General features: G+C 37.6%; 1 protein-coding gene across 5 annotated transcripts in view; it reads right to left on the reverse strand.

The window, feature by feature from the left end:
- The window catches only part of KIF16B (kinesin family member 16B), a 341,204-nt gene that overhangs the window by 159,822 nt on the left and 163,881 nt on the right, over positions 1-17,501 (reverse strand). For all 5 annotated transcript variants that reach the window (XM_060186445.1, XM_007525760.3, XM_060186438.1 and 2 more), the window contains exons 13-15: positions 13,500-13,619; positions 12,443-12,494; positions 10,237-10,374 (exon numbers count right to left, since the gene is read on the reverse strand). In XM_060186445.1, the coding sequence (XP_060042428.1) occupies positions 10,237-10,374; positions 12,443-12,494; positions 13,500-13,619 (310 nt within the window). The remainder of the gene's footprint in view (positions 1-10,236; positions 10,375-12,442; positions 12,495-13,499; positions 13,620-17,501) is intronic.

A 17,501-nucleotide genomic window follows, 5' to 3' on the forward strand; every position in this document is an offset into this window, starting at 1 on the left:
TGTTTGGAAGGCGGGTGAATGGTGAAATGAAATAGTTTATGTATCTCTAAAGACAGTACAACGTCCTAGACAAATTTCCCTCTCTTTTTTAAATTTTTTTATTATCTTTACTTATTTATTGGATAGACACAGCCAGAAGTTGAGAAGAAGAGAAAGACAAAGAGGGAAAGAGAGAGACACCTGCAGCGCTGCTTCACCACTTGCAAAGCCTTCCCCCTGCTTGTAGGGCTGGGGGCTCAAACCCAGGTCCTTGAGCATTGTAACATGTGTGCTCAACCAGGTGCGCCACCACCTGGCCCCTCCGTCTTCTTTTTTATTCCCTTCTCTCTCAGCTCCTGTGCCCACCTCCAAGATCCAGCACTTAACATGCCCATTAATGCCTCCATCAACCTGACATGAAATCTCTCAATTGTGCTAAACTCACTCCTTTCTCTGCATCATAACCCAATAAAAAAGTCCAGTGTGCTAAGAATAAAAATGGGAATGAACAGTTTTGTTTTTTTCTTTTCCTACCAGAGCACTACTCAGCTATGGCTTATGGTGAGGTGGGGACTGAATCTGGGTCTTTGGAGCCTCAGGCATGAGAGTCTCTTTGCATAACCATTATGCTATCTACCCCCAACCCTCCCCCCAAAAAAATACAATTCTGAGGTGAAGTAGTTTTCTGGGCATCAGTGTGTAACTTCTGATGCTACTTCTTTATCCCAGCTCTCCAGATCCTCACTGTACTTCTGCTTCATCTGTCCAATATCGATTCTTGCTGGTGTTTCTTTTTGTCCTATATTGTGAGTTCACTTAACTCTCTCCTCTCCCCAAATAATAGAAGGCCCACCCTCTTACATAAGACATTGCTCCTTCTGTGATGACTCCTTGTGCACCTTCTCTGTCTGGCTCCCTCAGTCCTTTTATGAAATCCTACTTAAATCCATCAAGCCAAAGTCCACCTCCACCTGCTGCAGACTGCATGCATCACCTAGATGCTTGACACCATCACATGCACTGTCCTGCTATCAGGCCCTGCAGAATATCATAATCCCAAGAGAGTTATCCTAGATTTTCAGATCAGAATATCCACCTGCCTATTCAATACAATGTTTCAGATTCCTAAAAAGAGTTTCAAATTTCAATGCAGTTAGCCTAACTATTTAAAATATGGTCACAGGAGGATTAGTTCTGGAAGTGGCCATTACTTAGAGGAAAGAGAGTCAGTATCAACAAGAGAACACAGTTTAAGGAAGCTGAGAGTTGATACTATCCACTTCCCAATCTATGGAACTCCCTCATGGAAAAAAAAAAAAAAGCCTCTCTATACTTTCCAATCATGGAAAGGCACTGTTTACCATAATTATAGGTGTTTACAATGCCTTTTATGACTAAGATTAAAGACTGAGAGGCATACACAAAGTCAAATGTTAAGCAGCTGAGTCTAGGCTACATGTATATTTAATACTCTCAAAGTGACATTAGAGATTAATAAGGCAATCACTTTTGAGGTGTTAATTACATCTAATCCAATTCCTTTTTATTCTCTGTTAATCAAATGCCCAGCCAAGCAAGTTGAAAATTGCTAAAATATGATAATGTAAAAATATAATTTCAGAGACATATTTCATATCATATGAAATCACCAAAAATAGTCTTGACACTTATGTATTTGTATAAAACATATCTTAAAATCTGGTAGGGGGTTAATAATTGAAAGCAAATTACTCATGGCTATTTTTACCTTTCATCTGAAAAATGTACATGAATGTGTGCCCAATACTAAAGGTACTCTAGTATGTGATGGCTGCTTACCTTCTTTTACCGCATTCATTCATTCAACAAATAATGAACACTGACTATGTACTAATTAGATAAAAACTGAAAATACAGAGTTGACTAAATCAGAATATGTTTTGCTCTTCTGGGATAATAAGTAAGTAGAAGATAAACTGTAAAATAGACAAAAAAAATGCAAAGTTTCAATGGGAGAAGTACCTCAGTCTAGGTACCTACTTGCAAATACAGATTACCTCTCTGTGAATGAAAAAAACAACTTAATACTGTGTTTAAATGAGATTCTCTATTTTCATAGTTTAGATAGTCTAAAAACTTAAACATGTAAACATCTCCAATGATTGCCAAGAAGTGTAGAGATAATATTAATGTCACTATTAATCACCCTCCTCTAATTTTACATGGGATTTTCTAATTATGCTACTGCACAAAGAAATCAACACATGCTTTTCTATTAAAAGTAGTTAAATGAGTACCTCTGAAGTGATGGTGTATGAATTATTTTATCCTGGGTTACAATCAATACAAACATGAAATATAAAGACAATTATGTTCCCCAAATGCACAGCTCAATGTAAAATGAGCTTAGAGACCACTGTGGCAATAAAAATGAAGAGGATAGGGCTTTGGAGTTCTGCTTCAAGGCTCCTCATTCTGAATTTTAATTACTCTAGAAAGTCCCTGCCTCCCTCTACACAGATACAGTAGAATGTACTGCTAAAGCAGTTCTGTGAGAGGATGGTTTGCATTTTGGATAACAATAGAAAAAGGAAATCTCTGTGCAAGAACATGTAATTTTCTGGAATTGTATTGAAGGAGAGGTCGGAGAGGTGAAGTTATTTCGCTTTCCGATCAAGCACAAAGTAGCTTGCTGTGAGATAATTTCCCTTCTGATAGAAAATGTCTTAAAATATTTATATGAAAATGAGTTAGCGGAATGGCACCATTTAGAGAATCCATCCGATAAAGAGAAAGTCTAATTTGTACCATCATGCCAGTACTACAGATCAGAATGGGTTCTAGAATCTTAGGCATTTGTGAAAATGACTATCTCTCTATCTCAAAAACAAGATGGGGGAAGATTAAGACAGCATAGTGCCTTGTGATGATTAAGAAAGTTTAATATTTGGAAGGAGAGTTAGCATAATGATTATGCAAAAAAGACTTTGGGTGCTGATGTCCTGAAATATCAGGTTCAATCTCCTGTACTATTGAGCAGTGCAGTAAAATAAAATTAAAATTATAAAAGCAAAAAAGAAATATTAATATTAATATTCACAAATACAAATATATAGGCTTGGGCTGATGGCTGTGTTGGATTAGTGATTGGTACTCAGCATCAAAGCTAATGCCTATTAGTATCAAAACATGTCACTGAGTCATCAACTAGAATTTGTGAAGGATTTAAATGCACATGACAGTTTGTCAAAAAGTCACATAAGCACTGTGTCCCAACTTTTCAGTGCTTATAATTCACATATGAATATCCAATTTCTTCCTTTAGAAAAATCTCTTAAATTCCAGTTTACTCTTCATTAAGTAAATATTGCAGACTTGGATTCTGTGACTTTGGAGAAGAAAACTGATCTTCAATCTTTGTTATTCAAGTTTCTAGTCACACAATCTATCAAGAATAATCTAATCAACTGAGAAGAAAGGTTGAGCACTGAGTTTTAAAAATTTCAAAAAAACTCCATTCCAATCCCTAAAGAAATTGTGTATATGTGGACAAATGATGAAGAGGATAGTGAAAGATTGTTTTCTTCTTAAAGTTTTGGGGTGGCATACCTGGTGGAGAGCACATGTCACCATGCACAAGGACTCCAGTTCAAGCCCCTCGTCTCCTCCTACTGGAGGAAGCTTCAGGAGCAATAGATCAGTGCTACAAGAGTCTGACTTTCGCCCTGTTTCTGCCTCTATTACAAATTAGTAAATAAATCTTATTTTTGTAAAAAGCAAGAGCCAGTATTGACTTTATGTTTTAGAATCAAAGCTTCGGGGAGATACAAAAAGGACATATAGACCAGGTTTCACATTTGAAGAAAAATGGACAAAATGTATTAAATAAACAATCAGGTGACTCAAGAGAATAAAATAATGTGAAAAATTCAAAGGTGTTAAATAGAAGAGGTTACACGAACTAGTCAAGCTTATTCATAACTATGTCACACTTTGTTAGTATAACATTAGTATTTTTTCTCTTAATAACAGTTCTAATTATTTAATTCTAACCACCCACACACTCCAAGCTGTCTATATCTTATTGTTCTTTCAAAACATCTCCTTTCTCCCTCAGCAAAAACAACTTCTTATTTTTCTTACCTCCACCAATTTCTGTTAATTACAGCTCATCAGCAAACTTCCTTTAGGGCTATGAAGCCTGCACTATCTTTCACTTCCATGACCATATTACTATACAGTGTACTAAGGGATAATACACCCTAGACCAAAAACAAACAAACAAACAAAAAAATCCATGCCACTATTCGAGAATCAAGAGCCCTTGACCTAACTATCAAGATACAACAGTATTGGTCTCCCACTACTCCTATCTCCCCAGTTCTGATTTTCAGTCATTAGCTATATATATAAATATATATATATACATACATATATACATACATATATATATATATATATATATAGTTTTTTATCTTCACTTATTGGATAGACACAGCCAGAAATCGAGAGGGAAGGGGCTGTTAGAGAGGGAAAGAGATAGAGAGACACCTGCAGCCCTGCTTTACCACTAGGAAAGCTTTCTCTCTGTAGGTGGGGACTGGGGAGCTTAAACCCAAGTCCTTGCATATTGTAATGTATGCACTCAACCAGGAAAGCCACCACCCAGTCCCCTCAGTCATTAGCTATTTCTTCAGAAAGATTTCATAGACAAAAAAAAAAAAAAAAGGCTCAGGAAAAAAAATAATAACCTTAGAGAATAGTTTATGGACTGTTGGGAAGTACCCATCTATCTACAAATAGATCTATCTGACCTATAACTGCACACTAAGCCTTCTTGAGAACTGAACCAACCAAGATAGAAGCCCCAGCTCATCCAGCCCAGTCCCCAAAGCAATAGAGGAAGCTCCAGGGCAGTGGTGCCTTTCCTTCCCTGTTGTTGCTGATCTTTTGTATGGTTCTCTTATTGAAGAAGGAAGGCACTTAAATGATACAGGTAAAAAATTATCTGTCAGAGGTGACCACCTGCTAAATATAGATAAACCTCCTATTAGTTGACATTAGTGATTCAGATGAGAAAGTGGTAATTACTACATGTGTTTTTTAATGGGACAGTCTAACTAACACATTTCCAAATGAATAGTAATTTACTAATGAAAAAGACACTTAAATACTAAGTAGCAATAAACTGTTAACTGACAGTGAAATGACAGGGAGTTACTGGTTCAGGGCAAGTGGTGAAGAGGCTAAGTAGGAATGGATTTTTTTCTTAAAGATTTATATTCTTGGTAAAGGCCAAGGTAACTTTCAGAGTACAAAGAATTGCTGTGTTTAATCTTATTTCCCAACTGTTATTATGTTCTAGTGAAGTCTATATACAAACTAGGAATTTTGTGGAGTTGTACCCCTCTTATCCTATGGTTTAGTCAATGTTTCCTTTTTATAAATAAAAAATTTTTTAAAAAATTAGGTTTATCTTTTTTTTGTTTTGTTTAATAAATATACTTTGGGTCAGCAAGATAGCTCACTGGGGTGGGAGTAGATAACATAACAACTATGCAAGGAGACTCTGATGCTTGAGGCTCCAAAGTCCTAGGTTCAATTCTCCTGCACCACCATAAGCCAGAGCTGATCAGTGCTCTGGCATTAAAAAAAAAAAAAAAAAAAAAAGATAGCTCACCGGGATAGTGTGCCTTCTCTTGTCCAGGTTCTAGTCCATTCCCATCTTATAGTAGAAAGTTTCCCTCCTGTGATAGCCCTTCCTACCTGTCTCTCTATCCCAGAATCTATCTGAAAATGTCAATCCCTAAAGAAGGCAATAAAGTCTTACAGTTACATTTGACAATTCTTTGTAACTCCTGATAAAACACTTTTCCTGCTGCCCCAGAGACTAACACTTCTATGAAGTAGTAATGGTGTCAGTATCACATCTTTTTTTGTGTTTACATTATTTTCATAATTATAACCAATATATCAAATAATTTTGTATATAAAACACACTGTGGTTTTCATTTTAATAATCCTCAAAAATCAAGAAAGGTCAGTTGGGAAAGTAAAGTTTGAGTGGAGAATTATAGTTCTTATTGCTGAAAGGCTGCATATTTTTCATTTGATGATATCTGTCATCAGACCAACCTCCTATTATTCTTCATTGGCAAACACCATCCACCCTCCCAGCTATTAAGATCAAATGGAAAGACTCATTTGATAAAATTCGGAAAGGGCCTGACCCCCTATTGACTGTGGGGAGGGGTTTCGCATGCGTTTTTTCCGCAGAATTACTCAAAACCTGTCTGGCTTCCTGCCTGCCATATCCGGCAATACCCACATGATGGCGCTGCCATCCCTGAAGAACAAGAAACACTGCAAGAGGACTGGATGCACGCACCCAAGGATCCATAATACGACATGGCGGAATCTGAAAAATCTGGTTCACAGAGCCCTCTCTCCTACCCCTGTTCTGGCGCCAGATGCCGGGCTGTGTTGCGGGGGAGAGAGAAGGGTTCAGGGCAGAGAGGGAACACAAATCTTTATTCACGTGGGCACCTCAGAGTTGGGTGAAAGCGCAGTGGATCGGGCCACATGGAGCTAGCAAAATGGCCGTCACCCCTTACGTGCACAGCAACCCTTCTCTGCATCTGGTCGCTGAGGTGAAGAGGGGCAAAGAGAGAGAGAGAGGGGCAGAAGCAGAAGGGAATTTATGGGAGACATTCCGGAAGTGACAAGTCGGGACAGGATTAGCTAGGAAACAAGGCACGCCGGGAATAGGGTTTCTTTCGGGAATTGACAATACCCTGAGGGGACAACATGGTGGATGTGACCGCATCTGCACAATTTCCCAACAATTAAGTCCTATGAGTTCCCACATTAAACATGGCATGGTCAAAAAGTCCCTGAATCAACATGTACTGGGTTGTTGAAAACATCCAAATGTATTTTTGTCTATATTTTTCTATGCAAAATAAATGTGTCATGACTTTTCAGACAGCCCTGTAGTTTGGAACTGAGAACTGTCTTTTCTTAAAGAAAAATAAGGATACATCAGCCACATCAAGAGTAAGCTTCCAAGCAAATCCAGGAGAGATTAATTACCATATCAGACAGGACCTTAATCACTGTTACCCATTTAGACTTTGAAGCATTCATGGGTCAAGGTTGGAGGTAATGTAAACTCCAAAATCCGAAAAACATGGCTGAAAAACAGGAAGAACCAAGCACAGGTACTAGTCTGGTAGCTAGGCAACATAGATGATCTAGAAATCAGTTTTGATATTTCTGAGCTACTTGTGATTCAAACACAATTTATCTTAAAGAATGCCACCAAATCAATCCCAAATGTAAACCCATTTCTAATATTCTGTGTGTGGCTCCATACATGTATCAAGTTTCATTCTAGTTATCTGGAATAGCAATGTACAAGACTCAGAAGACCCAGACTCCACTCAAGTCATGATGATGATGATGATGATTGATTGATTGATTAGATAGAGACAGTCAGAAATCGAGAGGGAACAGGGAGATAGAGAGGAAGAGAGCAGAGAGACAACTGCACTCCTGCTTCACCACTTGCAAAGTTTTTCCCTTGCTGTTGGGAATGGAGGTTTGAACCCCGGTCCTTATGCATTGTAATGTGCACTCAACCAGGTGTGCCACCACCCAACACCCCAGTCAAGTCTTTAAGTCTCATTTTTTTCCATATTTTTTCAAATCGTTATCCTTAAAGGCTCTTTGTGCTCAAATAGCAGCAACGATGTCAATAAATAGATTACTTAAAGATTATTATCTTCCCCGCAGAGCGCAAGGACTGGCTCAGGCATCCCGGTTTGAGCCCCCGGCTACCCACCTGCAGGGGAGTGGCTTCATGAGTGGTGGAGCAGGTCTGCAGGTGTCTGTCTTTCTCTCCCCTTCTCTGTCTTTCCCTCCTCTCCCCATTTCTCTCTGTCCTATCTAACAATGACATAAATAACAACAATAATGACTACAACAACAATTAAAAAAAAAAACAAGAGCAACAAAAGGGAAAATGGATAAATATTTTTTGAAAAAAAATTATTATCTTCCCACATTGAGGCAGTTAATGTATATAGTTATATCCAGAATTTTGTAAACAATAATAAGCACAGTTTAACAAGAACATACATTATGGACTTTCAAAATATTATTAGATGAAAATTCAGATGTAAGAAACAGACTAGATACTGCACATGAAAATGTATTTTTAATGTGAACAAATCAAATAATGCCTTTTATATGAGGCTCTAAGTTTGATTCCTGATACTATGTAAAAAAGGAAGGAAGCTCAGTTGATCAGTCTAGGAGATGGCACAGTAGATAAAGCACTGAACTCTCAAGCATGAGGTCCTAAATTCAATCCCTGGCAGCACATGTACCAGAGTGATGACTGGTTCTTTCTCTCTCTCCTCCTATCTTTCTTATTATAAATAAATAAAATAGTTTAAATAAAAAAGGTAGAAAGATAAGACAAATAACCTATCATAAGTGGCGGAGTGGTATTCTGGTCTCTTTGCCAAAAGATAATAAGATTTACTCTAAAACCAATGAGTAAAGAACAACAAAGAATAAATTTTGATTTTGTCATAGTAAGGTAAAATGTCGGCAAAAGCAGATAGCGGGTTAAGACCATACAGCTACTCTCTCTTTTTTTTTTTTTAATTTTATTTATTTATTTATTTATTTATTTATTTATTTATTCCCTTTTGTTGCCCTTGATGTTTCATTATTGTAGTTGTTATCTGATGTCGTCGTTGTTGGATAGGACAGAGAGAAATGAAGAGAGGAGGGGAAGACAGAGGAGGGAGAGAAAGATAGACACCTGCATACCTGCTTCACCGCCTGTGAAGCTACTCCTTTGCAGATGGGGAGCTGAGGGCTCGAAAAAGGATCGTTAGGCCGGTCCTTGTGCTTTGGCGCCACCTGCGCTTAACCCCCTGCGCTACCGCCCGACTCCCACAGCTACTCTCTATACTATCTTTCCCATTATTCTATAAATTTTAAAATATTCTAAAATTGAAAATTTATTAAAATAAAAATAAACACTGATAGATACTCTTATCTCTGGGCTAGGGAAACAGTATAATGTTTATGCAAATAAATTTCATGTCTGACGCACCAAAGGTCCCAGGTTCAATCCCCATTACCACTATAATCTGGAGCTGAATATTGCTCTGGTCTGTCTGTCTATCTTGCTCTCTCTCTCATTAAAATAAAATAAATAAAAAAGACCTTTCTAAACAGTGTTGAGAGAGAGAGAGAGAGAAAGAGAGAGAGAGTGTGTGTGTGTGTGTGTGTGTGTGTGTGTGTGTGTGTGTGTGTGTAAAGGCAATAACTTGATAGTAAAGAATTCTGGCAAACCCCGCCTTAATCAAGTGAGCATCATCAGTAATGGGATAAATAGAAACTCTGTAATGTAAAGTAAGAAAAATATAGCATCATTTCTGACATTACTATCAAAAAGATGCATTTGTCTAATAATCTGAAAGCATTAAATAAATCCATATTCATGTATAAGGTCATTCTATAATATACACAACTTGTAGTTTTCAAAATTGCCAAAAGTCATAAAATTACAGGCCAAAGAACAATTCTGAACAATTCCAGATTAAAAGATTCTAGAGAGACCTGGCAACCCTAAGCAACACATAATGCTGGACTAAATAGAGGACCCATAATATATCATTCCTAATGTCAAATTCAAATGGCCACACACAGAGAATAAAAACCTTCGAAGGAAATGCAAACCTAAGTACCTAAGAAAGAGTAGTAAGAGATCATGTTGGCAGGTTACTCTCCGATAGTTATGATATTAAAAAGTTTTTTGTACCATTATTACCACTTTTCTATAATATCAAAATTATCTCAAAAGGAAAGACATAATACCAGATCCTGAATATGTGCTATAATTATAACTATTCATATAGAAATATAAATAAAGAAATAAAAAAATTTTCAAAGAAATAACGGTGTTATAGCTTGCACTTCAAGGATACTTTATAGATTAAAATTTAATGTCATTTTCTATATTAGCAATAATTTTTAAGTTATTAATGCTATTATATATATGCTTATGTTTAATTGAAAAATTATGATATTATTAAAAAGTTCTTCAGTAAAATGGGGAAAAAAACCAGCATAATGAAGCAGTCTTTACACTTTTTTTTTAACCTTCTCTATAGTAAATTATTATTACTCCATTACTTAGCCAACTGATGCTCAAGCAATAATATATACAAAGTATTAAGGAACTCAAAACCAGGATACCTTGATTAAGGTGTGTTGCCTCCATGATCTGAATACCATTCACAGAGCACTGAGACCTACTAAGGGGTATCAACGTTACAGTTCCTCCGACATTTTCAAAGATACAGTGCTCACTCTCCAAGTCAAGGCCATGAAGAACTAAGATGGAAAAACAAAAGAAAAATAAAATGCTTTCCTTGGTATTACTGGAACGATCTCCAAACCTTATTTTTCCATATTGAATATTCTTCTTATTCTATGTCAATATTGTACCCAGCCTAATTAAATAAGAAAATTAAGTATCAAGAGTTTATTCATCAAATGATAGAATTAGAGATATCTCTTGTATATTACGTCAAAAGATCTGATCTTACCTGTATAAAGAAACAAGTTTTGAGGGGGAAAAAAAATCATTGACTATTTTGTCTTAATACCATTGAGTTACTCTGATGCAAAAAAAAAACAAATTCTTTCACCAGGCAAGCAAAAGTCAAATAACATGGAAAAAAAAAAAAAAAAGGACATGGGACAAAGGGTAGTTCACCCCATAAAGTGAACATAATATATGAGGACCTGGGTGGTCCTCATAAGTAGAGTAGAAGCTTCACAAGTAGAATGATGGAGCAGTGTTGCAGGTATCTCTTTTCCTGTCTCTCTGTCTCTCCCTATCTCTGTTTTTGTCCACTGTTTTAAAAAGTTTATCACAGAAAATAGAGAAATCATGAAAGCATAGAGCCCCAATAATAACCCTTTTGGAGTGAGAGAGAGAAAACATAAAGGTTGAGGACTTAATTTTAGTTCCATAGTTAGAGACATTGTATTCCTGGAGTGGAAAGCAATGGTGATCTAGGCATGGCATGGATCCTGGAAGACTCATGGAAGACTCTAGAAGCTATCGTGACAATTCTGAGGGAACTTGACCTCCAAGAGATTCTCTGAGCATAGGCCTTCTGAGGTTTACCTGATCACTTTATGACTATCTGGAATTATTCCAATTTTATGAACATCCAGACTTTAGTATAAATTCCAATAAGATAAACTTAGATGAATTTAGAGGAATTCTTGGCCAGCTTATCAGTCAAACAAACATTAACAGCTCCCACTATCCTCCACAGACTTGCACTACTGAACTGCTCCCAGAAAACATGTGTTTTTAACACTCATCATCATTTATAGCAACTCCAAAGGTCACTCACATAATTAAATGTTTAGAAGAAGAGACCTGATGCCTACTTCTACTTAAAAACCTTTGAAACTAAGCACTTCTGGGAAAGCTTTTAAGCTCATTCAGTTTAACAGTAAATAGTAAATAAGAATATGCTCAGATAGCTTGATTAATAGCTTACACTTGGCAACTAAACAAGTTTCTTCTTCTTCTAGCGTTTGCCCTTCTTCCGTAGCCAGTCAACAGGTCAGGTTGAAAGTTGTCAGGAGCTGCTTGTTGCTGGCTTTGAAAGTGACTGGGATCCATGTGGATTCAGTTGGCTAGGAAGGATCGTCAGTTTCCCCAATGAATGGGTACTCACGGGATGCACCACGAGAAGGTCGATCCAATGCATCCCGTGAGTACTAAACAAGTGCATAGTCAGAAATCCTAAAAACAGCTAAGAAGATAAAATTCTTCCCAGCCAAACATATACATGGATATACCACCACCAAGTCATTATGATGTTAAAGTCTGGAAAGATTTCATCCTTCTTAGGAAGAATTGTGAATTATCTGTGTTTTCTTAAAAAAAAAAAAAAAAAAAACAGGAACCCATGCCTCCATATGAGTCTATATGTATGCTTCCTACATACAAGCATAATCTTTGTGCAGGTCTATATCCCTTAAAGGGGCCTGACATTCTTTATCCTTGTCTGCTGTCCTCTGTTCATCATTCATTGCCACACAGTGACAAAGGCATAACAGACTGAAAGAAATAAGTGTAAAAACTGGAAATTTTTAACAGTTCATTAGGATTCTATGGTATTCTGTGGGACATATGACATGATGTAGAATGGAGGTGGAGAGGAGTCACAGATCCAGTTTCTTCACTAAAATAATTGTTCTGTGTTACTAATTTGAGTTGAATTCAACAGTTAAAGACACATATATTGACCAGTATACTGTCTTGGAAAAAGTGCTCTCTTTCTTATTACTTCAGTTATCAGTGGTGCAGAAGAAAGTCTTCATTAAACATAATTTTAGAAATCACATGGAAGAGATTAATAATAAAGATTCTTACCAATATCTTGTTCTGTGGAAGCATCTTCTCTACCCACATATGTTTGACCTTCCTGGGAACAAAAGTGAGGCATATTATTAAGAACAAAAGGAAAAACCTGTTACTCCCATTTTTCCACTTAAGCACAAACAACCTGTTGACCAATAGGCTGAGCAATATCCTGGACAGACCACAGTCTAAGTGCAGTCAGAGTTCACTGAACTTTGTTACAACTCCAAGCATCCTCTGGGAAATGATGTAAAACTGCAGTGGTTTCCAATTCAACAATGACTACACCCTACTTTGGTATGCCATCAGTAATTTGCCCATGCCTGTAATCTCAATAGCATTTCTGATAATTTCTGGTGAGCTTTTTCAGTGACTAGGAGCTTCTTTGCGTCCAAAAGATAAAAAATTTATAAATTCACCCAAAGCACAAATATAACATCAGTCTCATTTTTACATTATGGATCAGAGAATGGGGTACTAAAATCATGGTTACAGAAGCTAACATTGTTACTAGGCAGAGATCCTGCTCTCTTGATATGAATAGCATGTTCAGGCCCAGGAATAGTAATATAAATGAGTGACATGGCTTTATAATTAACAACAAAGTACAGGAACTGCACATGGGATAGATCTCTATTCCAGGTTTCTGAGGCTTTGTCTCCTAAATGTGCCTTTTTTTTTTTCCACACCTGAGCACTGGCTAATCATGGTGTGGAGGTTTGAACCTGGAACCTGGGAGCCTCAGGCAAGAGAGTCTTTTGCATAACCATTATGGTATCTACTCTGCCCACCCACCCCCTCCTTTTTTTCCTCTTACCACCACTATAAAGTATTAGAAAGCAAAGTTAAGGGGTCTTTATTTAGGTTTAGAAACACATAAGCATCAGAGCTGGTAATACCACAGAATCCCAATCAACTGCTAAAAATCTCCAAATGTCTTAAGGATCTGTCGCATATCTTCAATGTAATAGCTGTGCTCACAGACAATGAATATTATCATAAACTTTGATAGCATCTACAGGGAAAGGTAAAAAAAAAAAATAGAATGTTTCATTTAAGCAGTTTCTACCTTCAAGTGATATAGGATGATTCCAGTACTCAGAAGGTCATCATCAATGCCAATCAAATGGGGCAGTTCAGAATCCAGAACAACCCCAATCCCTTCTTTCCTAAGGGCTAGAGTCTGTTCCTAAAATTAAAGAAGAAACAGATTACTTTGGATAAAGAAAGTTTCACATTAGGTATTCTTCAGAATGTTAAAATAAGCAATATTTTATAATTCAGAAAAAAAAAAAAAGAAAGAAAGAATAGGGAAAAAAAGAAAATGGAAAATTTTTTTTTAAAAAAGGGCCTTAAAAAAGGCTTGTGTTGGCTGGGAGTATGGAACGACCTGTCAATGCTCATGTTCAGTGGGGAAGCAATTATAGAAGCCAGACCTTCCACCTTCTGTACCCCATAATGATCCTGGGTCCATACAACCAGAGGCATAAAGAATAGAAAAGCTATCAGGGGAGGGGATGGGATATGGAGCTCTGGTGGTGGGAATTGTGTGGAGTTGTATCCCTCTCATCCTATGGTTTTTGTCAGCATTTCCTTTTTATAAATAAAAATTAAATGTGTGTGTGTGTGTGTGTGTGTGTGTGTGTGTGTGTGTGTGTGTGTGTGTGTAAAAATAAACCTAAATTATCTCCTGGGGAAAAAAAAAAGCTTGTGTTAAAATCTTAGCATGTGATAAGCAAGATTACCTTGGAAGGTATGAAAAGTTCAATACACAATGAATTAACTTATTGCCTGAAACAACATAAACTTTTCAAAGCTAAGTTCAAACCTTATCATCCCTTTGGAAGATATGTATGACCACACAACTACAATATAAATTTTCTCCTGGGTCAGGGAAATAGCTCAGTCAGATAGTGTGCTGCTTTGCCACGTGTAACAGCCCAGGCTTAGGCTGCTCCCCACTGCACTGAAGGAAGCTTCTGTGTTGTTCTCTCTCTGTCTCTCTCTCTGTCTCTCTCTGTCTCTCTCTCTGTCTCTCTCTCTCTCTGTCTCTGTCTCTATAAAAAATAATAATTTTTCTCCCATATCAGAACTTTAATGTTATTTAATATCCAAATGTCTCCTTATCTGCTGCTGGCTCTTCTCTCCAGTTACCTGGTCTGTCCACATGTTCTTAAGAGCAGCCCATTCCTTTGTATTAGCTATGACTGAACCGAGCTGTCCCATCTCCAGCATCAGCTTCTGTCTACATCATTCCCACTAACATAAAACATAAAATGTTGTTGTGAGAACCGTCTCACCAACAAGAACCATCACCTCCTTCCCTGTCTCTACATCTTACTCCAGCTACCACCAAATTCTCCTTTTGTCCTTTTAGTGATAGATAACTAGATGCCCTCCGAACTTCACTTGAACATTTCAATCTTAGCTCCCTAGTTCCTACACTCTTTTTAATGATCTCATCCTATTTCTCAACTTTCCCTGGAATATATATGATATAGGGTCTCTAATCACAATCCAGAACTCTCCCTTATTCTATAGTCATAGAACTCTCCCTTAAACCCCATAGTCATGTAGATATGCCCAGCTACCTCAATTATTTTCTGTGAATGGCAAATAAGCAGTTCATGCTTAATACACTAAAAAACCAATCATTGGCGTCCTTTCCTGACTAACCTGTACACCATCCCTTCTTTTACTTGCATGGACTGCAAACCATGGCTAACTTTGATCTTTTCTTTTGGTACAACTCTATATTTTAAGTGTTGGTTCAGTCTTTAAAATATGCCCTAAATTTGACAGTAGCTCGCCACCTGAACCTTCCACCTTGACCTTGGCAATAATTTAGACTAGCACCATTCATGCTTCAACTATTGTATATACTCTGCTTGGCACCCAGAAGGGAGACAGGTCAGGTCAGGTCATATCACTTCTCCACTCAGTTTCTTTAGATGGCCTCTCATTTCACTGACATAAAAGTTAACATCTGTATAAGACTTTTTACAGAATTCCACATAACCTCCTGTTTTCCCACCTGCGCACTCCTCTGTAAGAAATCAACACACATTGGTTATATGTTGCTTGCATCTTGCCTCTATCTCAGGTCTTTTACATTACTATTTCTCTTTTCTTTTCTTTTGTGATGGCTATTTCTTCTATTATCAACTATAGCTTCTCTCTCATTAGAACAGGGTTTTTCAACTTCAGCAATACCGACATTTGGGATCAAATGATTCTTCACTGGAGGTGGGGTGTCTTACATATTACAGGATGTTTAATAACATCCCTGATCCCTACCCATTAGATACCAATAGGCATTGCCACTTCCTCAAACTTGTGAGAACATGACAGACAATGGGCAAGATCAACACCAGCTGGAAGGAACAGCCTTAGATACTTACACAGTTGGACACTCTCTCAGGTTACTTCAAATGTTACTTTCCCTATCATCCCCCTACCCCCATACAAATGGGGATCACCAACTTCCTTAACCTGATTTGTTTCTTTCTGTAGCAATGATCAGGACAGAATATGCTATATACACGTTTGTAACCTGTCTTCTAGCTAGAATGTACATAGCAGTCCCCCCAACTGTTAGCTGCTGAATGAATGAGTGGTTAGGTACAAGAGATAAGGGAAAATGCAGGAAGGAGGATCAACAGTAGTAACCTTTCAGGAAAAGAAGCAGGTAGATATATTGCACCAAAGCAAAGGATTCTAAGGAAAGGGGGAAACAGAAGGAATGAAGATGCATTGGGATCCTGGTGCATGGTAGAAGAAAGAGATGTATGTTGAGGGATCAAATATTTCCCAGACACCTAGACATCAATCATGGGGAGATGAGAAGTTGTACCTTTGTGTCAACAACTGTGCTGTAAACCATTAACAACCCCCCCCCACCCCACAATAAAGTGGAGAGAGGGGAAAGGAAGCAGGCATATCAGGTACATTACTCAAGACTTTAGGTCTCTAAAATCTGGTTTCTAGACAAGTCGAAGGAAGAGCCAAAATCACCTCTATGAACATAGCCCTGTACTCTGAAATTGTGGATATAATCAGAGCAAGTTTCAAGCTACTGACTCAGGATTCAGGTCAGAGACATTCCTAGTGACTGTCTGCCCCACTCCATCCCTAGGCTCAGAGTAGTGATCAAAGCACAACTCTAAAATTTCAACATCCAGCACTGCTAAAATATATCCATACTCCTCGCATTCCTGGGATGATCAAATCTATATATGCCATTTAGGTATTAAAAGAATGTAAAGGGGGCCTGTGGTGATGTACCTGTTAAATGCATGTGTTACCATACATAAGGACCCAGCTCCAAGCCACCACCCCCACCTGCAGGGCGAAAGCTTCAAAAGCAGTGCTGCAGGTGTCTATCTCTATCTCCCCACCCCCAATTGCCCTCTGTCTTATCAAATAAAATAAACTTAAAAATAAATAAATAAATAAACCCTCAGAGGAGGACAGGAGGTTGCATTGTTATGTGAAAAACTAAGAAATGTTATACATGTACAAATTACTGTATTTTTCTGTTGACTGTAAACCATTAAGCCCCCCATAACGAAAGAAAAAAAAAAAAGAAAGCATAAAATCTGCAATTCTCTAGTGAAAGATGAGATATTCAAAACCTTGAAGACTCAGAAGCTTCCACAAGGTTTTAGGGAAGGGAGGCATGTGTATGTGTGTGTGTGTGTGTGTGTGTTTGGGGGGGGGGGAGTTCCCTTTTATGTCTTTTTATCTGAAGACATATGAATCTCAAAAACAAACACAAAAAAGTTGGAGTCATACAAGAGGATGATAGAGTGTGGTGGTGGTGGGGGAGAGACAGAACTAGAAAATAAACCATAAAAATCACCACTTGAAAGAAGGCAATCTAATTTAACAGCCATTAAAAAGAGGCGCAGAGAAAATGACCAATGCATAACTTAGAGTCAAGAAAAGGAAATGAAGCATGTCATTGTTCCTCAATTACTTCTCTTATCAGTCAGGCTCTCATTCCAGGGCTCAAAACCTCAGGCTTCGAGGTCTGAGGCTTCAGTAATCTTGATTTACTACACCAAAGCCC

Source organism: Erinaceus europaeus, chromosome 1, assembly GCF_950295315.1.
Source record: "Erinaceus europaeus chromosome 1, mEriEur2.1, whole genome shotgun sequence".
Classification (NCBI taxonomy): Eukaryota; Metazoa; Chordata; class Mammalia; order Eulipotyphla; family Erinaceidae; genus Erinaceus; species Erinaceus europaeus.